At 39.5% G+C, this 27,243-nt stretch overlaps 2 protein-coding genes across 7 annotated transcripts in view; both read left to right on the top strand.

The window, feature by feature from the left end:
- Positions 1-798: 798 nt before the first annotated feature.
- LOC136841833 (probable serine/threonine-protein kinase kinX) lies at positions 799-22,612 on the top strand. 6 transcript variants are annotated; one of them, XM_067109209.1, is made up of 7 exons: positions 973-1,098; positions 3,910-3,965; positions 8,599-8,730; positions 16,978-17,142; positions 17,895-18,064; positions 21,008-21,576; positions 21,849-22,301. In XM_067109209.1, the coding sequence occupies exons 2-7, from the start codon at positions 3,914-3,916 to the stop codon at positions 22,150-22,152; spliced, it is 1,392 nt and encodes a 463-aa protein (XP_066965310.1). In that variant the 5' UTR covers positions 973-1,098; positions 3,910-3,913; the 3' UTR covers positions 22,153-22,301. The 6 variants fall into 6 exon arrangements, with proteins under 6 accessions (XP_066965305.1, XP_066965306.1, XP_066965310.1 ...); XM_067109204.1 differs by having other exon boundaries at positions 799-1,054; positions 21,008-22,612; XM_067109205.1 differs by lacking the exon at positions 973-1,098 and adding an exon at positions 861-879 and having other exon boundaries at positions 21,008-22,612.
- Positions 22,613-25,422: 2,810 nt separating this feature from the next.
- Positions 25,423-27,243, top strand: part of LOC136841836 (uncharacterized) — a 125,792-nt gene continuing 123,971 nt past the window's right edge. The window contains exon 1 of the mRNA XM_067109220.1: positions 25,423-25,509. The gene's annotated coding sequence lies outside the window, so the exon portion shown is untranslated. The remainder of the gene's footprint in view (positions 25,510-27,243) is intronic.

The following is a 27,243-nucleotide window of genomic DNA, read 5'->3' on the forward strand; positions in this document are numbered from 1 at the left end:
ACTGTAGGCATTACTTGAGGTTCTTTCAGCATCCCTTCGGCCTCTAGCTGCAACTCCTTTCATTTCTTTTACTGTACCTCCATTCATATTCTCTTTATTCCACCTTGCTATCCACCCTCTCCTAACCATTATTTCATAGTGCAATGTCGAGGTTTCTTCCTGGTACACCTTTCAGACCTTTTTTACTCTCAGTTTCCTTTTCAACGCTGAATGACCTCATAGATCCCAGTGCTTGGCATTTGGCCAAAATTTAATATTCTATTCTATTCTAGCCACTCAAGGGACATGATCGAACTACTCTGTCTGAAGCATTCCCCTAACAGCAATAGAAATGGGCTTCTCTGTGAGATAACCTTAGATTAGTATGAAAACAAAGAACACTTTGGATTTGGCAAATTCAAGGGAAGCAAATATTAAGTCAACATTGGCACGCTATAAGAAACTTTAGGAAAATATAAGAGAAGAGACTTGGTCTGATAACTATGAAAAAAAAAATATTGAAAACAAAGGAAATGAGCAGGGCAAGGACCTAAATGTTTTGGTTATGTAAAGGTAACTGAAAACTTGGGACATTTATTATCTTATTGCCCAACATACAACACTATTAGAGACACGTCTAAAGTCGTGCAGCAGCCATACCACGAATACAGAGAGGAACCATGGGCTAAATCTGAAAATAAGAGAGAACTTATCAAAAACACGTGGTACCAAAGAGAAAATATACCTGAACAGATACAACCAAAAACAAAAATAAAACGATCAAAGGAGGCGTTTCAATAGCATATCCTTTCTATTACTACTACTACAACGAACATAGCAAGTATTACCATTAAGGACAGCTGTTCCTGTGTTATATCATCTATTTGAAATATTTTAAATGTCTGTTTTGAAAATTTTACATACATTTCGTAACGTATTTATCAAAAATATTATTATAAAGTTACTTAAATGACATTAAGCGACCTATATTCGTTGTTTTGTGCGTTTTTAGTACAGCTTCAACTTACTTCAAGTTCAAGCATATTGTTTTTTGGTAGTTGCCAAAAATACGGGTGTAAGTCTTGTCATTCTTTCACGTCGGTTTGCCTCCGAGAAACTGTAAGTCTGTCAGAATTTGTAATTTGGATTTGACGTAAAAGTGATGTATTTTTGATGACGGTATCCTTGAGACTACAATAGGATACAAGAACTAAAGTAGTTGACTAATGTAAGCCAGGCTTAGAAGTAGTCTAACTTTGGTTACAGGTTTGTTTGTCGTATGCTAGACCAGCGTTGTAACTTCGGTATTTATTGGGCTACCATAGCTTTTTTTTTTTACACAAAATTCAAGTATAATTGGTTGGGGAACCTTCCCACTGGGAAATTGAAATTGACATTTTATGGGCGGATTGAAAGAAATTTGTTGAATGAGTGCAAACCCCACCGATAGGCACTCCCTTATTTACAGTTGGAGATGAGGTGGGTCATCCTTTAGTGCAGGATTATCGTTATTAACCTCAAGAAAATTATTTATAAAAAGGAAAACTGTTCAAAATTATTTTTCGTATATGCTTCATACATTTCAAATGCTAAAAAGGTAGCCTAGCCTATAAGATGAAAAAGCAAAAAAAAAGTTGATTGTGGCACTGTTAAGAGCCTGCAGGGCCCCAGCTAAACCTAATCTATATTGGGACACTGCATTCTAACTGAATTGAGGTGGAGAATCCACATAACCTTGCATCTACTTGGCAAAGTCTATATTGCAAGCTTACAAGTTTATCTTATGAAGGTTAGGTGTGGGTTACAATATGCTGTGTTTTGGCAAAAATGTAGTGGAGTTATCCCTCCCTCATGTGCCGTGCCTCCTTAGATTCCTGCTGATTCACTTTAGTGCTATAGACACAGTGTCTACAGCAAGTTTGGCATTCTTTCATAGCAGGGTTACTCCATGGGCATTTAGAAATGTTAATGGCTAAAAATGTTACCAAGCTTAGGCTAACAATAAAGGAATCCCATGAAAAAACTTGCGATAATGGAAACTCCTGTATCAACCATTGTAAATAATAAGAAATATTTTAGTTCAGAAAAAAGATATTTTGAGGTAAACAGCCCAGAACTGATAACTGAAGTGTAAAACATGTTATTTGTCAAGAAGGTATAAATGGAAAGTAGATTTGTATTCTAAAATAGTTGTATAAATATGTGTGTGTAAGCATGTACATACTAACAAATATAATTTCAAACAAAATATGTTACAGTATATGCAATATGAAAAATATAAAAAGTATACTGTATTAGTCTATGGACAGTTTAGTTTTGTAACAGTCTTTGTATTGTATTTGTTTTGAATTATATTTTAGCGGTGCACTTCAAGCTTATACAAATTAAAGTTACTTTTGACTTTCCTGAAAATTACATGTGCCCTGTATTAGAATTTTGAATTATGATGCCATCTACTATTTTTGTTTAATTCTGGTATACATTATATTATCTACCACATTAGTTTTACTAAAGTCAGTGGTATGGTTTCCTATCTGTGTATGTTAAACAGCACATTGTTTATATTTGCTTTACCTTCTAGCTCATTTGTGTCTGAAAGAGGTAAAGAAATGCTCCCCTCCTGAAGCTAATAAAAGAATTTCCATTACATCGAGAAGTTTTTGGTGGGCTTTCTCTATTGTTATGAAGAAAAATGGGAAGAGTGTATATCATCTTTACCATACTTATGTAAGAGATTAGATCATAAAGTGAGTAAAGAATAAAATAGGAAAATAAGAGACAGATTAGCTTAAGATTTCAGTAAGGGCCTTAGAGAGGTACTAAAAGTTTCAGAATGATGAAATGGGGCCTCAGAATAACTTTGAAACCATAAGTTAAGAGGTGGATGTCAGAGCTATCATGAACTTGCCTTTCATGAGTCATAATGAAAATGCTACAGTTGCCATCATTATGGACATTAGCACTCCTTGGTTTGGTCGTGGTGAGACCTTTAATTTGTTGTATCTTAGTATTTTTATACCATCCGTGACCAACCTCCATCAAGTAGTATAGGACACAACAATTTAGTGGGATTCTACAAAGGAGCCAAGTTGTTATTTTTTTATTAAATGTGGGACCCAGGTTTCCCAGTTTAGCCTGATCAACATAGATTAGGTGCAGGTTAGTATAAGGTACTAGCCTTATATAGCTACTTAAGATAGGAATGTTGTGCAATACTGTATGAGCAATAGATCTTGATAGTCTTTTGGCCAGTATTTATAAAATTGCCACTGATTAGCCTAGAAGCTGGCTATTGCATCTCTCAGTACAAAAGAAAGTTAAATTATGTGTATTCACTACTCTGTCTTTAATTTCTTTGGTTAGACTGTGTACTATTTTCTTGGTTATAGTCAGTGAACCTGTTGACTGTGACAATAAAATTATAATAAGGAAAAATTTTTTTTTATAAAATCTTACTTGAGAAAAGGTCTTCTAATAACGTTAAGCTGCTTTTCTAATTTTTATGAGTTTTTCTGTGTTTATAATGCATACACTGATGGTACAGAGCATATAGGTGACTATAATGTCCTTGATGAAATTTTGCAATTTGTGATTTTCCTTTCTAGTTCTTTCACTACCAATAATTCCAACTTTATTAATTATTCCAGCTTTCAACACAAATAGAAAAATTCTTAAAAAAAAACCCACTCAGTTGTTGATCATTTAGTTCATGAGAAACTTGGCAGCAGGTGTATGTAAAGAAAGTTGACTGAAAAACCTTATAAATAACTTTTCTCCTTTATGAAAAAATAGTGTTTATTACGTTATTTGCTAATGGGCAATAATATTTCTACTTGTATTCAGTAAAGTAACTTTTGATTTATAAAGAGCCTGTATAATGTGCTACCTTTTATAGCCTTCCTAATACAAAACAGTTGTTTACTTTTGTAGAGCAATGCCTGACCGCAGACGGCAGCGGCAGCAGAGAGTTCGTCAAGAGTTAGGAGGTAAAGATTATTTGTTCCTGCAGAGATACAGAGCAGAGCCTTTTATGTAAGAGTATTCCTTTGCGTAAGTTAGATACAGTTGTCAAAACTGTAACAAGGTGGTTAACTGGAGGTAGTCAAGAAAGTGGACAAAGCCCCCATTCACCTGATGTAAGCCATCACTTTCTCTTCACCTGTGGTTTAGTTAAGAAGTCTTGGTGCTTTCTGACTGACTATCAAGTTGAAACTTCTTCCATGTTTGTTATTCACCAGAAAAGTAAACAACAAAATGTGTGAAGAAAGTAAGCAGGTACGTGGCCACTTCATAGCATTGGTGTTAGTGTAACCAGTTTTATTACTCAGAGGTGGTAGGTCCTGTGTGCTCACTGGTTTCTCTGTCAGTGGAGAGGTTCAGCAGCAGTGGATGAAGGCCAAAAGATGTTCTCTGGCTTCTTTGGAGGGGATTATTTCGTCTTTGATATCTCTCTCTCTCTCTCTCTCTCTCTCTCTCTCTCTCTCTCTCTCTCTCTCTCTCTCTCTCTCTCTCTCTCTCTCACATGGGCACAGATCTTTTGAACTGCCTCAGCCTCTCTAGCATATTTGTTGGAGTACTGGCAGATATTCCGAGTGATTCATCTTCCCCTGTTGTAGCAGTTACCTTGCCTGTCTCGAGCACAGGCCCCACTCCACTGATGCCACTATCTGCCTTGACTTGTCTTCTGTAGCCAAGGAGAGAGTTTTTGTGGAAGGAATATGGTACGTATCTTCATCCGTCTACTCCTCGACAAGCTATGCCTCCTTATCTTTTACCCCTTCTTCCTTCTTTGGGATTTAGTGCTGGCATTCACTCACCAGTACCCCACAGGGGCTAGTGCCATCAGTTTACCTCACTCGGTGCACTGTAGACATTACCTAAGGTTCTTTGCAGTGTCCCTTCGGCCCCTAGATGCAACCCCTTTCATTCCTTTTACTGTACCTTCATTCATATTCTCTTTTCTTCCATCTTACTTTCCACCTTCTGCTAACAATTGTTTCATTGTGCAACTACAAGGTTTTCCTCCTGTTACACCTTTAAAACCTTCTTACTCTCAGTTTCCCTTTCAGTGCTGAATGACCTCATAGGTTGCAGTGCTTGGCCTTTGAACTAAATTTATGTTCCATTCCACTCTGTTTCGCTGACCTGTGGGTGGGAGGTTTTGCCATAGGTAGGGTTGACAAGATCTTTGAGTTGGCTCGTAAACAAGTGTCTCCCTTTTTCCTTCAGAGATACAAGGACTGTCTCAGACTCTTCCCCTGTTTTGTACTTCTGCCAAGGTACAGAGAGAAAACTTGTCTTGTACATGATCCTCAGAGCATGCATGTGCAGGCGGAAGGTTCACTTGTGACAGGTTGCCACTGTATAATACTGCTGGATGTCATGATGATCTGGAATGTGCTCTTGTGGACCAGGTGGTGTGTGGTTCATCCAGGACTCTTGCAGTGTGCGTGCACACTCCCTGGATTGTGCGTGTTCATGCAGAGAATTCATGCATGAATGGTCACTTCATTTTGATACTGTTGGTTATATTGATGATCTGCATCTGCATGATTGTGCAGACCCTTGGCCAGTGCCTTGCTCACCAAAACTCTCGATATATGCATCTACAACCTCTGTTAATACAGTTTTTCGCCAACCATATGAGTCTACAGGAACATGGACAGTGTTTTCAAACAATTTTGAGTTGTTTGCAGTTCCTAGAGCATTTAATTGAGCAGACTGGTGTGTTGGCCTCATGTTTGAGAGAGGATCTTGCTCTTTTCCCTTCAGAGGTTTCAAGAGACTGTTGGGTTCATTTATGAGCTGAATGATCAATCACTGCTCCTTTGTCAAACCCATCTTGTTGATAGAGCATACTCTATGGTGCACTTTGGAGATGGAATAGTCATTCCTACTGCTGTGGTTGCTGCTTGTTCATGGGGTCTTGGACCAGGTTAACAGTCTGATCTACTTATGAGAAGGTTTCTGCTGTCTAGCAGATTCAGGAAGCTATTTCCCTTTAGTTGACATGCCAGAGGAGGTAATATCTACCAGAAGATGCATAGAGTACTCCCTTTCAAGGTGTTTCATCAGCTTGCATACTTGGCAAATGACCTCCCTATGGAGACACATACTGGAGAGTAAATTGATGCAGTGTTGGAGAAGAGGCACTCTTATAATTGCAACAACTTAATCCACCTTACATTCTCCTTTTAGCCACACCTGTGTCCATTATTGGCAGAGCTCAGACCTCCTGCAAACTCTGGCAAGGCACTAAGGTTTCCTCTTTCTCAAAAGCCAGGAGTTGTCCCAACCTTTTCAGCATTCTCCCTCCAGCTCTGGCTTGAGGGAAAGATGAAGGAAGAAGAAGGGAGGGGAGAGTGCTAAGGTGGATTTTTCCTTTTTCTAGCTACTTTAAGTAGAATGGTTGTAGACTATTTTTCAAGACCACTATCCTCCTCTCTATTGGACACTAATCCTGTTTCTGGCCTACTCTCCAGGAACCCTCAAGCTCTGGCCCTGTTGGCAGAGATTTGGGTGATATTGGGAAAGATGTGCTAGAAGCCATAGATGACTTGTTCCCAGCCTTTTACAGTGGCTTTTTCAGTGAGAAGTCTACTGAGGCTGGAGACTGGTCATCTCCTTCTCTCTGTTGAGTAAGTTATTTTGCTATAGACTTGATTCATGATAGAAGCAACTCATTCTGTGTTGTGGATTCCATCAGAGAGGGTAAGGATGTGAATTTCCAAATGCTCATCCAACTGTCCTCCAGGAATTATTTCCATTATCTGTTTTACATTCTCTGTTTTATCTGTGGAGGGACTGTCTACCAGTTGTTTTGGACTGCCAGTAGCCCCTCAGCTGTTCATTTGAGTGTTCATTATGATGTCGGCTTGGGGCCCACGCGCAGGTAATATGTCTTCTGTGTTATCTCAATGACTGACTGGTTCTGGCAGTAGAGATGTAGTTGCTCCAGAACAAAGACTGCCTCCTAACTTTTTATCATGACCTAGGGATCATGATTAACTGGGAGAGGAGAAGTCAGATCATGTGCCCAAGCAGTAGGCAAATTTGCGGTATGGTGATAGATACAGCAGCATTGAAATTTTTTTATGAGGCTGTTGCTTCACCACCACCATCTTGGATTGGCAGGTATCCCAGGGTTACCTGTTGTCCTTGGAGAAACTTCTGCCTCTCAGTACTAACATCAGTGCTATCATGTAAACCCATCAATTTGTGATTGACCTGTAGACTAGTTGCCTTCCAATTTGTCCTATCCAGTAGATTTCCTAGAATGAGAGGTCAGACAATTCTTACTTTGGCTCGGGGCCCTGTCATTCTGCATTTCTATTCAAGATTTTATAGGAGATTACAGGAATCATTGGTCACCTGCTCCCTATCATGACCAGGAACATCTCATTTATAGATGGAGTTTCAACTTACCAGTCAGTTGAGAGACTATCCTCCCACATAGGGACTGAGTTTTCTACATAAATGGTGATAGCTTGTATTTCTGTAGGAACAAATACCAAATTTTGAAAATAATTTGTATTTTTCGTAGTTATATAAGCTAGAGCCTTTTGTCATAATCCCACCTCAACCACCTCACATAATACCTAATGTTGAAGGAAAAAGTGCTGCCTCACAGCAGATGAGTACAGTATTCCCCCCACCCACCTACCTTCAGTTAACTACCTTTTTACCAAGTTGCAGTCACTGATTCCAGCGCACACTGAGGAATAGACCTACATAAAGGGCCAGGGTTGCATGTCTAGGAAAAATATAAATTATTTGAAAAATTTGGTATATTATGCATGCATTGGGAGTTTTCCCTGCACACAGTTGTGATACAGTAATCATATTTACCATTTGTCAACAATTTTTTTTCACTGCATCCAGGCTGTTTCTACTTATTTTATACTTTTTTAATGCCCCCTCAATACATGCCCCATCAATACCTGCTTCATAGCCTAGTACAGTGTCCCCACGGTAACAGAAATGTTTCACATCTAAGACCTTCACTTCCGTCACTGATATGAGACTACTGCTAGGAAATTCTAGGGAGCAAATTATCATTGTCCTGTCTGCTATTTTCATAACAGCATTCTAAATGCCATGTAATGTCCTTGGAATTTTCCACTACCACACCAAGGGAAAACAAGATCCCTCAGTACCAGGAATGGAGTTTTGATTTTGAAGTCATCTGTCATATATATTATATAAACATTTTATTCTGATAATTTTATTTACAGGGCAAGTCTTTTAAAGCTGTTTTGAAAGTCTTAAAATATTTTTGGGCGGCCCAAGACATTCTTAAGACCTGCCATGGTCTTCACCATAATCATTTCCTGTTTACTTAGAATGAAAGAGAAATCTGTTTATCAGCTGTCATTATGCCAGTGAGACACCTAATTTCAAATGCAAGGTAGTGATAGACATTTCATTTGAACTGTAATTTTTGTGAGGACTTCCAAAACCTATACAGTAATCCATTACTTTAGGCCTGGGTGAAACGCTTTGCATGCTTTGAAGTCAAGCAGCATTATAAATTATTAATTTAGGTAGATGGCATGGTCATAGTTCCCATCATCTCTTTATATTTTGTATCGTATTTTACCCTTCTTTACTCTCCTGTAGATGATCCTCGCTCAGTTGGTGCCAGCAATAGAGAACCTGTTAAGCAAGAACCTCAACCAAACAATGTTGGTCAACCAAGGAAGCAAAATACTACTGGGGTTGCCTATGCAGAACCTAAGGAGTATGAATCAGGTAAGGATTTATTTATCTTAAATTGTAGTTATAAATGATGCTGCAGTGGTTAGATTCAGTTAATTCAGTTGAGTCAGACGTGAGTTAAAATGTTCGCTATTTTGGTTACAGCAGTATGCATGGTCATATGATTAAAGATTTTAGGTAAGGGTTGATTTACACAACAGAAAGTTATCATTTTTGATCAGCAGAATTTTAATATGTTGAAAAAATGTATGGCAGTAGTCTGTTATGACTGAATTCAACCTTAAATTGTCCTTTCACAGAGTACTGTGAAATAAAACTGTTATGTCTGTAATGTGAAAATGACTGCTTTGTGGGAGGGTCAAGAATGCCTGACCATAGAAATGTTCTGTTTTGATGGTAAATGAATTCAACCTTAAATTGTCCTTTCACAGAGTACTGTGAAATAAAACTGTTATCTCTGTAATGTGAAAATGACTGCTTTGTGGGAGGGTCAAGAATGCTTAACCATAGATACAGTATGCACCATAGGAGCAGTACTTTGGGAATCTTGGGCACTGTGGTGAACTTGAGATTGGGAATATCCATCATAATTATAAATCTTTGTCCTTTTTAACCATTTTCTGTTGAGTGGTGTGCAAAGAAAGAAGTCAGACCTTATTCCCCTTGTTACTAAGGTGCAAAGTAGCACAACTTATTTCGCAAATACTGTGAGTAGCTGTGGGTGAGGGTCTTTTTTAAATTTTGATTTTTCCTGTGTAAATGCCATTAAAGAGCTGAGTCTTTATAAGTCACTTGGCATTAGGGAGGGAGTCTTTATAAGTCACTTGGCATTAGGGAGGGAGTCTTTATAAGTCACTTGGCATTAGGGAGGGAGTCTTTATAAATCACTTTGCATTAGGGAGGGAGTCTTTATAAGTCAGTTGGCATTAGGGAGGTTTTCTATTTTCACATAAAATTTGGAATTTTACTTATAGGACTTACCTGGTAGTTACATATAGCTGTCGTCTCTGACGCGCGGCAGAATTTTAAATTTCGCGCTAGCGCTAAAAACACCTAGGTGATCCCTCTACCAGCGCCCTCTATAGGTAACAAGGAACTATCCCAACAATGTTCTAGAACTCATTAAGTTTTCTGCCGAGAGACCGGTAACACGGTCTCGTTTTGTGGTTGAATTTTTTGTCTGCAATTTATACTTAAGTATTTCTTTGTGGTTTTTTGCTAGCTAGTGCTTTGCTTTTGTGGTCGGAATTAATTCTTTGTACAATATGTCTGATTCTGGTTCCCAGTATAGATATTGTGCTTTAGGCTGTAGGACTCGTTTGCCTAAGGCGGCTATCGACCCCCATTCAGTTTGCTCTTCATGTAGGGGTAAATTTTGTAATTCAGAGAATACATGTGAGGAATGTATGCATCTAACAACGGATGAATGGTCAGCCTTAGAGAAATATCTACGGAAGTTAGAAAAGGACAGAGTTAGGAAAGCTTCGCAGAGGTCATCATCTGCTAAGTCTGTAGGGCAGGTAATTCAATCTGTTAACCCTCTCCTATTAACTCTCCTTTGTCCGACCCTGTTGATCCCAATCCTATCACCGTGTCAGAGTTAAAAGTCCAAATGGACACTAAATTTTCAGCTGTGCTTTCAGCCATCCAGACGATGGGCCAAGCCATTGAAAAATTGGCTCCTCGAAGTGAAGTGTTAGTGGAGGAGGTGTCTGTTCGGCCCACTCGTTCTCCCAGGTCTAGACCTCTGTCGGACTCCCCTGGTTCAGGGAGAGGGCATGTCGAAAACCGAAAGGAGGCGAGTGGGGCTTGCTCCCGAGCAGTCACCCCCTCAAGTATTCCTGTTGTGCATTCCCAGGATGCTTCCGCACGCCATAGAAAAGGCGCTGCTGGGGATGTGTCTTCTAGTGGTGATGATTCGTTGACTCCTCCTCGAAGTGGACGCTTCAAGCATTCTTCTCGCCCTCTCAAGAGGTCTCGCGCCGTCTCTCCTGCAGCGATTCCGAAGAAAAGATCGTTGACGGATCCGCATGCGGGCTGTAGCTTCTGGGAGGATCCTGAACCTTTTTCCTCCGCCTCTTCAGTAGATCAGCCCCTCGCCGGAAGGAAACCTACGCGTACTATTGCCCGTAATAAGCGTGTTTCCGTTCCAGGAGCGTCTACATCTCGTCCAGCCTCATCGCAGATAGTGCCTCCTCCTACTACCGGTCAACAAGATCCCCGTTTTGTCGCTCAAGTCACGGACAAATTGACGGATCTTATTCAGTTCTTTTGTGGCGCTCGTGCTGCTTCGGGAGCACCTGTTGCGGAGACACTTCCTTCGAATGCGCCACAAGTCTTGACTCAAGAGCCTCCCACTTCGCATGCACCAATGAAGAGGCTCAACCAGACGCTTCAGCATTCTTCTCTGGCTCCGGATTCGCCACGTTCGGTTGACGAAACGCCACTTCAGCATGGCGCGGCGCCACTTCAGCTTGGCGCAGCGCCACTTCAGCTTGGCGCGGCGCCACACTTGACGGATTCGGCGCCACATCGGCATGGTCGTAAGACTTTAGTTTCCGCACGACCTTCTTTTCGTCAGGAAACTGTTCCTGTGCACCAATTGTCTCCTGTGTCTTCTGTAGACGAAGAATTCGAAGAAGATGTAGAAATAGAAGAGGACTTTCCAGGAATCAAGGAGAAATCTTCGGGTTATAAGGAGTTACTCAAGTTTTTCGTGGAAAACTTTGGGGACTCTTTTAAGCCTTCGACTCCGGCTTCTCCCAGATCGCAGTTTAAGAGGGATAACGCCTCGGATCCAGCTCCTTTTACACGCCTAGTTTTGGCGATTTCGGCCAAGAAGGCTATCAAGAAAATTAATTCCTGGCTCTCAGACAAGAGAGAGCAAGGCAAGAGTATGTTTTGTCTTCCACCCTCCAGATTGGCTCATCGCAGCCGCATGTGGTACGAGACTGGAGAACGTTTTTCTTTGGGTGTGTCTGCCTCCGCTCAAGGAGACTTCTCCAGTCTAGTGGATTCAAGTCGTCACACAGCTCTTCAATCAGCGAAGATCTTTTTCACGCAGTCAGAGTTGGATCATCTTCTCAAGAGTATTTTCGCTGTTGTGGAGGTCATCAGTTTCCTTGATTGGTCAGTGGCGGCTCTGGCTAGGAAAGTCAAAGAATTCGGACTTTCGGATGCGCAGTCGACGGATTTCACTTCGGTAGTCGACTGCATAGACAAGGGGGTATGCGATTGTGCCTTGGAGCTAACTTCGGTTTTTGCAACCGGAGTTCTGAAGAAACGACAACTCTGGTGCTCTTTTTGGCGAAGGGTGTTTCCCGCAGCCAGAGGTCTGCTCTCCTCTTTGCTCCTTTGTCGAAGGACCACTTGTTCCCGAAGGAATTAGTTCGAGAGACTGCTGAAGCTCTCACACAAAAAGCAACACAGGACCTGTTGGCTCAGTCAGCAAAGAAGCCGAAGAAGACTACTCCGTAGCTACTTCCACCAAAACCGGTGTTTTCGGACACTTCCAAGACGTTCAGGGCAAGTCTGCTTCTCGGCCCTTTTCCAAGTTTTCGTGGGAAAGGAAAATCTTCTACTCGACCTTCCAATTTTCAACAAAAGAAATGAGTGTGCTGTCCTCCACATAGCAGTAGGTGCCAGACTCCAGTCGTTCTCGGAAGCCTGGCAAAAGGTCACTCAAAATCCTTGGACCTTACAGGTGATCCGAGAGGGTACTCCATCCCATTCCAACAAAAGCCCCTCTATTGGACGCTCCAGTCGTTTTTCCAACATACTCCAACGACTCTCAGAAGTTTTGCGCCCTTCGAGAAGAAGTAGAAGCACTACTAAGGAAACAAGCCATCGAATTAGTGCCGACCCCATGCTCTCGGGGTTTTACAACCGTCTCTTTTTAGTTTCAAAGGCGCCGGGAGGTTGGAGGGCGGTTCTAGACGTGAGCGCATTGAACGTTTTCGTAAAAAAAGACGAAATTTTTGATGGAAACGACAGAGTCGGTGTTAGCATCTCTTCAACTGGGCGACTGGATGGTCTCGATAGACCTCCAGGATGCGTACTTCCACGTTCCTATCCATCAGGAATCAAGGAAGTTCCTGAGGTTTGTTTTCCAAGGCAAAGTTTTCCAGTTCAGAGCTCTTTGTTTCGGACTGTCAACTGCACCTCAAGTGTTTACAAGAGTTCTGTCAACGGTGGCGAAGAATCTTCACTTGCAAGGAATAAGGATGTCAATGTATCTGGACGACTGGCTTCTGAAAGCACACTCCAAAGCCAAATGTGTGGAGGACCTAATGAAGACATTATCTCTGGTAAAGGAACTAGGCCTACTAGTCAATGTTCCGAAATCGTCCCTGTCACCATCACAGCAGATAGTTTATTTGGGAGTGAGAATGGACTCTCTGACTTTTCAGGCTTCTCCATCAATACGGAGAGTAGAGTCTTGTCTAAACATGATAGACGACTTTCTACATCGCGAGGTTTGCTCAGCCAACCAGTGGATGAGCTTACTGGGGACCTTAGCCTCGATGGAGAAGTTCGTAAAACTGGGGAGACTCAAGATGAGGCCTCTGCAGTTTTATCTACAAAGCCAATGGCCACGCAAAACCCATCCGGATTCCTTTCTTTTCAAGATCTCAGATCAGATCAAGAAGGAGCTGTTCTGGTGGAATTCAAGGGAAAGGCTACAGGAGGGAATTTCTCTTTTTATCAAGAACCCAGACCTCACACTCTTGTCAGACGCCGGATCAGGGGTGGGGAGCGACTTTAGACAACAAGGAATGTTGGGCCTGTGGCAGGAAGAGCAGAAAGAACTGCACATAAATGTGAAAGAACTGAAAGCGGTACACCTAGCCCTGATGCAATTTCAGCAAGAAGTAAAAGGCAAGGTTATTCTAGTTCAGTCGGACAACACGACAGCTCTTGCTTATATCAAGAGGCAAGGGGGCACTCATTCTTTCTCCCTGTATCAGACGACCAAGGAACTTTTAGAATGGTCGGAAGAGAACGAGGTCACGTTATTGACCAGGTTCATAAAAGGCGAGAGGAATGTAACAGCGGATCTTTTAAGCAGGAAGAATCAAGTCTTGCCCACGGAATGGACCTTACATCCGCAGGTTTGCAAACGATTGTGGAATCTGTGGGGTTGTCCGCTAGTAGACCTGTTTGCAACAGACAGAACAAAACGCCTCCCAGTATATTGCTCCCCAGATCCGGACGACAAGGCACTTTGGGTGGATGCAATGACAATGAGTTGGGATTGCCTAGAATATCTTTACGCTTTTCCACCGTTCAAAATTATCAGGAAGGTCTTGGAAAAGTTCAGGAACCACAAGAACACCAAGATGACTCTAATCGTTCCTTTCTGGCCATCGAGGGAATGGTTCCCAGATCTTCTCCTCCTCCTCGCAGATTTTCCGAGGATCCTCCCGTCGAGGAAAGATCTACTCAGACAACCCCACTTCCTGAGGTTCCATCAGAATTTGTCCGCTCTACGGCTTGTCGCCTGCAGACTGTCGAGCGACTCCTCAGGAAGAGAGGTTTTTCAAAGGAGGTTGCAAGCGCTATTGCGCGACCCAGAAGAAAGTCTTCGGACGCAGTATACCAGGCTAGATGGAATCAGTTTAGAGACTGGTGCAATAGACATGGAGTTTCGTCTTCTAAAACCTCTCTAAATCAAATAGCGAAGTTCTTGCTATCCCTTTTTAAGGAGAAAGGATTGTCTTTGAGCACGATTAAGGGGTATCGATCAATGCTTGCGTCGGTATTTAAGCACAGAGGTCTAGACATCTCGAACAATCAGGATCTAACAGATTTACTTAAGTCTTTTAATACCTCGAAGACGAAAGTTCCTAAACAAATAGCATGGAATTTGGACATCGTTCTTAAATGGATTTGTTCAGATCAATTCGAGCCTTTGGCAAATGCATCGCTGAGAAACTTGACTAAGAAAACTATTTTTCTAGTAACACTCGCAACAGCCAGGAGGGTGAGTGAGGTTCATGCCTTGGACAAAACTATTGGTTTCTCTCAAGGAAAAGCTGTATGTTCTTCCTCTCTTAGGTTCTTAGCGAAGAACGAAGATGCGTCCAGACCATGGCTGAGGTCTTTCAGCATTAAGAGCCTTTCAGATCTTGTGGGAGAAGGAGAACAAGAGAGATTGTTGTGCCCGGTGAGAGCCTTAAAGTTCTATATTCACCGAACAAAAGGTATCAGGGGCTCTTCGGAGAACTTGTGGTGTTCTGTGAGAAACCTGTCAAGACCACTTTCTAAGAATGCTCTTGCTTTCTTCTTAAGAGAAGTTATTTCAGAAGCCCATGTGAATTGTCAGGACTCAGACACGGGAACTCTGAAAGTGAGAGCACATGAGATAAGAGCTGTAGCTACTTCTTTGGCTTTCAGGCACAACCTCTCAGTGCAAAAGATTGTGAATTCTACATTTTGGCGATGTAAGTCGATCTTCGCATCGCATTACTTGTCAGAATTGAAGACTGATTTTGACAATGGCAGTACCTTAGGGCCTTTAGTAGTTACTGACACGGTGGTGGGTTAGGGAAAAGAGGGGCAACCCTATCCGACTAACATTTTCTCCTTGAAGTTGGAAATTGAGTTTGGTTGCGTCGTTTTGTAGGTACTATGTTGTTGGTTTAGGAGTACCTACAATCTTTTAATTTTATGGTTGAAAGTTTTTAATTTTATATTTTGGTGATAGAGGTGATCCCTTATTGTTAATTTGGTTCTGCGCCCAGAGCAAGGGCATACTAAGTCTTGTCCGTCACGGCGTTGTCCTCTACGGCAAGTACTAACAGATTGTATCTGACACCCGGATCCTTTATATCCTGTCTATACAATCGAGGGATAAGCAGACTACAGAGGCAGTAACCGCTGAGTCAGCAATCCTTCAAGGTAAGGAACTAAAATTCATGTTTTTGATTTCTAACAATATATGTGGCTGACATGATCCCACCCCCTCTAAAGGTGCCAATCAGCTATATGTAACTACCAGGTAAGTCCTATAAGTAAAAATGATATTTTTATGATAAAATAAGGTTTTACTTATACTTACCTGGTAGTTACATGAGTAAACCCGCCCACCTCCCCCTCTCATGTCAAGTGGGCTTAAAACTTAATGGGTTCTAGAACATTGTTGGGATAGTTCCTTGTTACCTATAGAGGGCGCTGGTAGAGGGATCACCTAGGTGTTTTTAGCGCTAGCCTTGAAATTTAAAATTCTGCCGCGTCAGAGATGACAGCTATATGTAACTACCAGGTAAGTATAAGTAAAACCTTATTTTATCATAAAAATATCATATTTATTGCGAAACATTGCACATTCGTAATTTTCATCTGGAAGCAGTAATGTAGCATTTTTATATTGCTTTATACATTTTGAATTCTGGGGGTGTCTTTAGCATTGAATTTTCAAAATGAATTGTTTTTGGAACAATATTTTTATTTTTCATTTGAGAAACATACTCTTCATGAACATAGAAATGCAATGATACAATTATTCACATGTTTCAGACCCATAATGATGGAGTGCAGACTAATAACTTTTGATAAATCAATTATTTCAAAAGTAATACATACTGTATTTAGTCGGCTTACCTTCTGCTGCCAGACCCTTCATATTGTATAAAACATATTCCAGGTAGTTTTAAAGAAGTAGGGAAGTTCGAATATGTACAGAGGATTTACCTGGGCAAGAGTAGCAAATGGGAGATTTTTCAGTACCGGTACTGTACTAACTGAACATACGCAAAATCTTAGGGTAGCACATTTTGGTACTGCATGTCAGCCATGGAGAGACCAAAAATTAATTGTAATAAAACTCTACAATATGGTGATGCATTACAAAATACTAACTGTGGTGCAGGAGCATGGTCAAAACCATAGTACTATACTGTATTGAGTTTGGAATTTTTATATCTAGCTTTCAACTTTTTAAACGTGGAATTTTTGTATCTAGCTTTCAACTTTTTAAATATTTTCAGTTATTAAGCAAAATAAACTTAAAAATAAATTTTTTTAAGGAACAATGCCAGTGGCTAAGTTTATGAATGCAGAACCTGATGCTAGCAGTGTTGATTGTACAGGGGTATGGATGTAAATTTTGTTTCCTTGAATTTATTTGTCTTGGAGCAACATGATGAGTCATTTTACATTCGATGTAAGTATTTGATATGAATAATGAATTGCCTGACCATTAGAGAATAGGCTGAAACTCTTCTTTTAAAGGATGAACAGAAATAGTTTAATGTTAATTGAAATTTACTCTCTCACCAGTTACCATTATGCCGGACAAAGAAGTCCAGGCACCCCAAAAGTACGAACGACGTGAAATACTAAGTAGCTGGCTTCGTTACGAAGATTTGCCCCCAGAAGAAGCAGGAGAAGATGGAGAAGATTATCTTATCGGTGAAGATTTTTCCACGATACTTGAACAGCAAGGTTAGCAAAGGTTATTGCATTATTTCACAAAACTCTTTATGCTCAGCACATGAGCTATTCTTGCTCCTTATATTGCATAGAATTTAGACATTGCAGTTTAATACAGGCAGTCCCCGGTTTACGACGGTTCCGGCTTACGACGTTCCGAGGTTACGACGCTTTTCAAATATATTCATCAGAAATTATTTCCCGGCTTTGACGCATGTTCGGGGGGTTACGACGCCGTCGTACGCCGATCCGACGGAAGAAATATGGCCCCAAAACGGCAGAATAATCATAATTTGAAGGTTTTTTTTATGTAAAACTCAATAATAATGCAGTTTACGTCGTTTTCCATGCACCCAGAGCATTAAAAGTAAGATTTTCTTATGATTTTTGACGATTTTCGACGATTTTCCGGCTTACGACGATTTTCGGGTTACGACGCGGCGCAAGAATGGAACCCCCGTCGTAAACCGGGGACCGCCTTTAAATCACTGAGTTTCAAGATGTTCTTTTAGTGAATATAGTCCTCTCTCTCTCTCTCTCTCTCTCTCTCTCTCTCTCTCTCTCTCTCTCTCTCTCTCTCTCTCTCTCTCTCTCTCACTTGCATACATTTTTATTGTAATACATGCTGCATAATTTTTTTTTTGAAGGAGTGATAGTGAGAACTTAAGAGTTATGGCATCTGAGTATATCCTAAATAATCCTTTTCCAAAGGAGCCATGGCATAAAATAGAACAGTTTTCTCTAACAGTGTTGTTGTGTTTCAGTGAGCACTGGAGGACACCTCATGTTAAAAGGAGAAAACCTGATAGACGATAATGAAACAAGCATCTTGAAGTCCCATGGGCTTGGATCCCTCCATGTCGCAGATCTTGTGGCTGCTATCAATACAATACCACTTCCAGTGCAGCTTAATATACCTGAAGCTTCTCTTCCGGTAGGTGATAGTACTCTTGTTTTTATTTTTTTTTTTATATCGTATGCACTCATACAATGTTTGCAATAAAGGGATGAGAATTAAACTATTTTGTTCAGGGACTGTTGGGATTTGTTGTCTGATGCCCTTCTGCAAAATCTGGTGGAACCCTGACTGGATCAGGAAAAAGAGAAGCTAAAAGAAATTTCCCAAAGCTTGGCAGCAGGCCCAAGGGGAAAAATGTGACACATGCCTCATATTCAGACTTGTACTGATTTCCTCTTGAGTATGTTGGAAGAAACTGCCTGTTGGGTATCGTGAGGCCACATGGGCATTATTTATTATTATTATTATTATTATTATTATTATTATTATTATTATTATTATTATTATTATTATTATATAAGGTAGTATAACCAAATAACTGAAATAGTGAAGACTTTTTTCTTGAACTTGGAGAATCAGTGATTGAATTGGTTCCTAAAGAAAAGCAACCTTGCTGCAGAAAGAGGATCTAGAAAAGTGGTAGTGTTCTGAACGTACTTATTGGCACTGATCCAGTGTTATTGAAGTGGGAGAAAAGAAATGAACTATTAAAAATAAGAGAACATTGTTTCAAACCGGGAAATATAAGACCAACATGAAGTTTATTAATTTAATAAGACGAAGAACAGAACTTGCAACATCTACACAATTAAACATGTTTCATGATTTTGTAGTTTCTTAAAATAGATTATTATATAAAACTGGAAGCCATTGACAACATTTCAAATTAGATCTAGAAGTGTTTGATATAAAGCTGGAAACCATAGTCCACATTTTAAATTGGCTTTGTAGAGATGACATCTCATTGCCTTTGGACATAACAGGTCACTCTTGGAGATATGCATGAAGGAATACTGAACCCCTTTGTTTACTCGTAGAGGGCACATATATAGTACATCAAAAGGGATGGAGTAGCGACAAGGTCCCCACTGGGTGTCAAAGAATCTCTCTTCTCTCATATGCCTAAACCTACAACCCACAGCAGATATATAGATGATACTTCCTTATAAAAAGGCAACAAAGAAAAATTGATACCCTGTGCAGAGGTTGTTTGTATTGCAGCATTCTCTGCTATTGTGTTGCTGCAAAAGTACAAAGGAAAGACATCCCTTCTAGACATTTTTGTGGCACAAACTACCAGCAGTACAAGGACTCTTGTATAGAAAAACAACAAAACTGGGTCTTTGCTTGCCTTATTGGTCAAAGCAAGTGCCAAGACAGATAAATACAGTATCATCTAAAAAATTAAGAAATCTCTGCTAGACTTATGGTACACCCAGATACCCTATCTACAGGATGCAACATCCTGAATTAAAATGTTCACAGAGCCCACATGGTAGGACAGTGTTGGAAGAAATGTTACCTCTTCCAGCCTGCATCAGACTGTAACTTGTATTGTTATCAAAATAAGAAAACATCAAGTCTCCCAGTGAGAAATAATGCCATTCTGCCTATGCACAACCCCCTAAAAAAGACTAAATTAGGATGCTATTTCTTGTCCAAGGATACCTTGGAAACTGATGGAATGAATACGATGCCCCTTTCAAGGCAAATGTCAAGCTATGGCCAACACCCACAGAATTGTCTGACAACTGTGCACATAAACCCTTTAATTCATTGTAAATTTTACTCTGGTTGTGATCATGACCTTGTGAGATAGGGTGAAATGTTGCATTGTTGCATTTTTGTGAATACTGTATATCTGTACATTTCCCGTATTGTAGTATAAAAAAAAGGGATGCCAGATTGTGTCCTTAATCTACAGAAGTATTGTACATGTGATGACTTCACAGGGGCCCTTTAGTGATTTATTTCCCACAGAGGAAAAACTAATTAAAAAAATTATAAAGTGCAATATAAAATTAACTCTGTTGATGCACCTGTAATTCAAAGTGAAACTTGTTGAAAGGAGTGTCTTTTCCAATAATAATAATAATAATAATAATAATAAAAATAATGGCCCTGAGAGTCTGGCTGAGCTCCGAATGCTTTGGTTGGATGGTGATGGGAGTTCTGCTTACGGGATGCACTTCATGAAGTAGCAGGGGGCTGAAGGATTATCTGAGAGTTGCACCTCATTGTTCTCCTGATGGTGGTAGGGAGAAGCAGGCTGTCATGGGTTACATTCAGTGACGGTTTCTATCAGGAGCTGGTGAGAGCCTTCTCATATTGGAGGCAGCAGTGGTTGATGTCACCATCCAAATTTTTGTGTTCCTTATGATCTGCTGGTTTGGGGACACTTCTGTGTCCCATCATGCAGTTCTGGTAGAATGCCCCTTCATTATAAGTGGATGGCAGTCTACCAGCATTACTTGAGGGAACACAGCAGTGCCCCCCAATACCAGCAGATTGTAAGGAACACAAAAATCTTGGATGGCAACATCTACCATCTGATATAAGGAGGCCCTCACCATCTTCCTATGGAAACTGTCGCTGAACATGACCCAGGAGACCCTTCACCCTACCACCGTCAGGAGAACAGCAAGGCATGCTTCTTAGATAACTCTTCCAGCCATCCACTACTTCAGTTAGCACACCATATGAGTGGAACTCCCTGGACCTGGTGCCAGCCAGACTCTCCAAGATGAATCATTCCATGCCCAGCTAATAGGAAGAGACCCCTCCAGTTTTGACAGCCAGTAATAATAATAATAATAATAATAATAATAATAATAATAATAATAATAATAATAATAATAATAATATACATCATTTAAGGGGTATCCTTTGTGTTGTGTAAGAGCAAGGTCTTGGCAAATTCTTACCTGGTTTACCCGTCAGGTATTAGTATAAGACTGTAGTAAGACAATGAATTGTATCTGAAATAAAGTTTGTTTTTATAATATAACTTCTATTGTACATGATTAAGTGATTGAAAGTCCATTGGTCTCAGATTATCATTTTATTGTTTTATTTCAGGAATCTGTTATTGAATTCTACACAAATTTAGCTGCAGATAACAAGAAATTATATGAACCTAGTAATAATTACAACGACTGCATGGATGTGAATGAGAAAATTCTCCAAAGTTTAAAACTCAGTGAAAATGAACCACTTAATTTAGCAAGTGACTCTGTTATAAATCAGGAAAATACTAACAAGAATGCAGTAGATGTTGCTCTTTCTCTCTCCAGTGCATTTGAACCAGAACCAGAAGATGTGGATTTAGAAGACCTTGTACGAGATCCCTCTCCTGAAAAGAGAAGTGAGGGAGTGAGCTCATTAAGCCCTGTAAAACAACCTAGTCCAGTAAAAGAGCCTTCTCCGGTGAAAGAACCTAAAGTTATGAAAGAACCTACCCCAGTTAAAGAACCTACTCCAGTTAAAGAGCGTACTCCAGTTAAAGAACCTACTCCAGTTAAAGAACCTACTCCAGTTAAAGAGCGTACTCCGGTTAAAGAACCTACTCCAGTTAAAGAACCTACTCCAGTTAAAGAACCTACTCCAGTTAAAGAACCTACTCCAGTGAAAGAAGTGAAGCCAGTGAAGCAACCAAGGAACCGAGAAGCACCCGCCAAGGACAAAAGGCCAGCTCGACCCAAGAAACTTCACATTGAAAAACAATCAGTTCCTCAGAATGAGCCAAGTTCAGTTCCACCAGTTCAGTTCCACCAGTTACAAGTTCAGTTCCACCAGTTACAAGTTCAGTTCCACCAGTTACAAGTTCAGTTCCACCAGTTACAAGTTCAGTTCCAGCAGTTACAAGTTCAGTTCCAGCAGTTACAAGTTCAGCTCCACCAGTTACATCTCTTGTAAATAGTAAGCAAAAGGAAATGCCAAAGGACAAAAATCAAGCCACATTTAATTTCGGTTTGCCAAAGACAAGCACTTCCAATATTCCCATGAACTTCGGTGTTCCCAAACCAGATTTTCAGGCCAACAGTATTATTGCAAATGCTTTGAAAGATGTTGATTTAGGCAATCACTCCAAAGAAGAAAAGGTTCCAGAAGGACCTACGATAGACCTAGATGCTCCAGTAACTTCGACTAAGCCAGTTTTATTGGTAAGTAAAACTGAAGCAGAAGATTTAGAAGACTGGCTAGATTCTGTGCTTGATGATTAAACAGAACTAATGCTAGAGCATTTTATTATAGAGTTTCTTAGCTTGTTATGAAATTGAATGAACTATTAACACATGAATTTATGTAGAGGTTATAATATATTCTGTAAAAAAAAATTGTGACTGACCTTCCTTTCCAAATCAGTTATATTTTTTATTGTTGTTATTAGTAAATGTTAATTTACAAAGTACTTGTTGGGGCTTTGAATTTTGAGGAGCTCAAATTCATTATGTAATTCTTAATAGATTTCCTCAACTTCAATATTATTCATGGAGTGGTTGTGGCTGTTTTGATTAGCCACAAATTCAGAATAATTTTATGACTGAATAACTCTGAGAAGAGGTAGTTTGTAGGGATTTAGAAGGAACTGTAAGTTGACGATGCTTCTTATAACAAGCTGTCAAAAAATTGCTAATTTTTTGGTCATATCAGCTGCCATAAATAAAGCATAATGGAATTAAATGTACATTTTTATTAACCATTTTACTAGCCTACACTAAATTAAAAGGTTATTTTATTATACATTTCCTTGCAATTTGCTCAGAAGACTCATCATAAAATGCTGTTGCGTGATAAATATATCTGGGAGCATACTCAGCCATCATTTATTTACTACAGCTTTGTGAAGGACGTATTCTTGAACTTTTGCATAATGCCGTTTTGAAGAAAAGTTATTTGTATGGTATAGATATACGTTCTACTCCAAAATGGTAATTGATATCCAAACTTCAACACATGAACTGGGTGGACCCTTCCATCAGCAGCATAGTTTAGGCAGGAAATTAACACTGCATTTAGATTGGCTCATGACACGCGCGAACTGCATGAATTCTGATTAGCTGCCTTGTAAATTTTCCATGGTAACTTATAGTTTATAAAACACCCAAGGATGTTAATGGCAATCCTACTTTGTTTTGAGAAGCTATTTGTTAAAACGAAATAGAACACTGTGTAAGAACACATTTTCATCCTAGATGAATAAGTTTGTGAAGTCAAGTAGTTTTTCAATACTGAGGTAGGAACAAAGGGCCATGATCACCACAATAAAAGCATTTCTTTACAAACTCATTTCTTGTGATCTGGCAAAACAGCTGAGCGTCGTCTGCTGTAACGAATGAATTTATTGGGAGGGAAACGGTGTCATCTCTCTTGTAAACAAACATACGGTAATTCCTCATTGAATCCCAAGACCCACTAGATCAATACCTTTTGAATTGCCCAGAAACGACCTTCTTAGGAGAAAACATCACGGAAAATCCGTTCACGTCAAGCAGACATTCGGAACGCTGGTAACGTTCTCTTCTTCTACCCTTCACCAAGGCAGAATAGTAAACTCTTGGTGACAGTCACTAGAAAGCTAAAAGGTAGCTAACCACTCACGAAACTTGTTCATAGAAGATTTGGCCGCACTGAAGCTGGAGTAACTCAAATATGGGGAATTTTGACGCAGAGTTTTTCCCCCGAAAATACTGTACTGCTTTTCCTCTCCTACTATGAAATTTTAATATCTTTTTCTTAAATTCGTGTTGCTTATTTATTTTATTTATTTATTTTATTCATTTATCTATCCAATTATTTGTTTTTCATAATTTTTTGTTATTCTGTCTGCCATTGTTTTTATTAATTTTATTATCAATTCTCTCTACTAACCGCAGGGAAAGATACCAATAAAACACCATTTTACACCCTCACAAGCTTTCGATGGCCAATCATGAGCCGATCAACATACCGCCTGTCCACGGGTGTCTCTTCCTGCTCTGCCGTCCTCCTTCTTTAACTTTATCTGTCTCCCATTTTCCCACTCATTTAAGACCAGACCCCTTGGGCCAGTCTTCAGAGTAGACGTGTGACTCAGCACTCAGCAGTCATTTTTGAACAGCTTTATAATGTCACATCTTTCTGTTAATGAGAATTGGATCTTCTTTATGTGTAAGTAAATTCAACAGTCTGTATATCTATCTCTCTCCCAGAATTCATGCAAAAACTCTCATGATATACGTGAGGTTAGATGACTTTCAAAGTATGTGTTGTATACTACTATATGTTGATATCTTGTACTGTAAAGAGTTTATATATATATTTTTTTATTTCAGGTAATTAACTGTTTGGACAGGACTGCATGCACCCTTTGATCTCCTTGTAGACTGAAAAAAGAACCCTCAGTAGTTGTAGTTATTACTAAAGATGATTATCCAAAAATAAAATAATGTGGAGGATTCAGAGGGCTAGCCTCAAGGGCGTTTTATATATATATATATATAAATTATTTGGAAAACTGTATATACAGTTAAATTACAAATCAATCATTACATATAAGATAAAAAAATAATAATATAAAAAAAATTCAAAGAGAGAAAATTCGAGGCCATTTGGGAGGGTTTTCAAACAGAGTTCCATAAATCAAGGGGAACCTCTCATGCTATGAATCTACTTGGCGGAAAATTCCTGCCATGCTAGACCATATCATCCTCAGTGCTGATTGGAAATTGCAGTTGACGTCATGGAATCGTTTCCATGTGGGATTTTTCCTAAAAAATTGACCTTTTGATATTTCCAAAACATAACATCTCCCCTATTTACACAGTAATTCCAGCCAAAGGAATCACTCGAGTTTCCAGGTAACTGGCTGCGGTATTACCAGAATTGTTTTTGTCAAACTCTTAATAAACTTCATAATTACTTTTTAATTAGAGTATAGATAGAAATTTTTACTGTAAAATTAGTATTAAAACTATTTGTTATCTAAATTTGAGCCATAAATATAATTTATCTGTAATTTCAAATTTTTTTACAATAGCTGTTCTCTTAAACATCTTTTAAACAGCATTCAAACCCTAACGCTTGTTCAAATTCTCCTTTGTATACACGGCTTATAATATTATCGTTATAAATCCAGACACATATCCGCAGTGGCTTAAAATGAACTTTATAGAGGCTATTTATGTTTTTAGTAAACGATATGTCGATTATATTTAAGTATAGTAAAGAAACAGTTTTACGTTTACGTATATGTAAAAACAGCCAATTTTTAACCATAACATTAAATGAATAGAAGACATCAAATAGTTACTCAGCAACAATTTTTGCTATATATAATTGCCCTCTGTTTGGTTAACTCTGTAAAATGAAAGTTAAGAGCGACTTAATTTTAGATTATAATTATGTTTTAATATTTGAGAGAGCATAATATTATAAGAAAAAGAATAGATTAATCGTAAATGAAAGCATTCACTGTTATAGGTGTATCTGGCAACTTCAATGTTTTGATCCTCGCTTGTGTGAAGTTGTGTCATGTCTGAAGACTTGGTGTTGTGGTCGATGTGAATTATCTTATATAAAGCCGAAGCTGCTCTGGTAATGTAAGTAAGAAATCATTTACATGTAGTTTTTTTTTTTTAGAATTCTGTTAATTTCGTAACGTCTTTTTGTTTTATAAATTCCCTCATAATGCGAAAACTATTGGGTCGAAAGTGCCGGAAATGACAAGGGGAATACCAGGTTATTTATTGTAGCCAAGGAGTAGGACTTTTTACGTTGTTAATCACTGTTTGTTTATTGTTGATTTAATATAGGAGCGGAGGCAGAGTAGGGAGACAGAGGTAGGTGTGGTAATTCTAAGCCGGCTGTCCGCGGTGAGCTAGACTATGGCAATTGACGTTTTCCTATGTTATTTTCCTTGCTTTACAAGAATTTAAAGTAATATTTTGTCGGCCGGCTGTAATAAACTGTAATTGACCTTTGAAGACTACACGACTTGAATTACCTAATGCGGGTTAGGTCTAAGCCGGCATTCCGCAGTGAGCCCCCCACCCCCCTCCATAGCTAATACGGCAAAATTGTAATCAGTAAACACCCCTAGGGTACATTAGGTTGGTATTTTTTGGGGTGTTTACTGGTTACAATTTTGCCGTATTAGCTATGGAGGGGGTGGGGGGCTCGCCGCGGAGTGCCGGCTTAGACCTACCCTGCGTTAGGTAATTCAAGTCGTGTAGTCCTCAAAGCTCAATTACAGTTTAGTTACAGCCGGCCGACAAAATATTACTTTAAATTCTTGTAAAGCAAGGAAAATAACATAGAAAAACGTCAGTTGCCATAGTCTAGCTCACAGCGGACAGCCGGCTTAGAATTACCTAACTTAGGGCATTGTGCCCCAACCTGTCCGGATGGACTCTGCCCACTTGAAACCCCCCCCCCCGCCCAAGAAGCACTGAATATCCCTCCATTAAAACATGTTTGAAAGACGTTAGTTTTAATGTGAAGTATGCAACTTATGCTTCTGAAGAATATCCAACTTGAGGTTACATTATTTTTAGATTTAGTTGTATGTATAGTAATTTCTAAAAGGAGTATTAATACTCTGAAGGAGGAATGGCCTAGCCTACCTTAGGCCAAGGAAAGGAGATGAAATGGCAGAGGCTCTATTGATAAGAAAGTGGCAAATTTTACGGCAGTCATAGGCAGTGAGCCATTTGATCATTTTTATATTTTACATAAATGTTAAGGAGGAATCCATGTCAGTTATGCAAGTTGCAGCCCCCATTCTCAGTCAGGTCACAGCACCCTTAGTTAAGTTAGGAATCATTCAAACGAAAAACCAACAAAACTAAAAAGAGGAAAAAAATATTATGGTAAAACCTCTGTGTCTTTGTACAAGTTTTCCTAAAGAGGTTAAAGATAGTTCAGTTAGGCAGTCTTTTAACATTAATTTGTGTCGGTGTATTACAGCTGGCGTAAAAGTTGCCACCTCTTTCATGTTGGTTACTGTAATGTCAGATCTGATATAAAAGTAGAAACTTTATACAGTATATATATAAACATTCAGGCCTTACCCGTACTTGTAGCACTGAAAGTAAAACTGGAGTAGTAGTCGTGACCATTGAGTGGTGTTTTTCCCGGTTTCTAATTTTCTGTTGACCTTGAATTCCACTCAAGCATGTTGATTTGTAAGCTAACCTATCCTAGGACTCCACATCGTAGTAACCTTTGCCAAAGCTCCATTACTTTAGCATTGGGTTTCACCTTCTCATTTTTCACAATCTTTGAGTCTTGAAATGCCGGTGGAGCTCTTGTTCAGTTTTATTGTCTAGAATAGG

This window comes from Macrobrachium rosenbergii, chromosome 9, assembly GCF_040412425.1.
Source record: "Macrobrachium rosenbergii isolate ZJJX-2024 chromosome 9, ASM4041242v1, whole genome shotgun sequence".
In the NCBI taxonomy this organism is placed as follows: Eukaryota; Metazoa; Arthropoda; class Malacostraca; order Decapoda; family Palaemonidae; genus Macrobrachium; species Macrobrachium rosenbergii.

What these genes read in the sequence shown, in the direction of transcription:
- LOC136841833 (XM_067109209.1), top strand. Translation starts at nt 3,914, where the DNA reads ATGCCTGACCGCAGACGGCAGCGGCAGCAGAGAGTTCGTCAAGAGTTA. An exon ending in AGTTCGTCAAGAGTTAGGAG is followed by an intron (nt 3,966 to 8,598) that starts GTAAAGATTATT and finishes ACTCTCCTGTAG; the next exon opens with ATGATCCTCGCTCAGTTGGT. An exon ending in TACCTGAAGCTTCTCTTCCG is followed by an intron (nt 18,065 to 21,007) that starts GTAGGTGATAGT and finishes GTTTTATTTCAG; the next exon opens with GAATCTGTTATTGAATTCTA.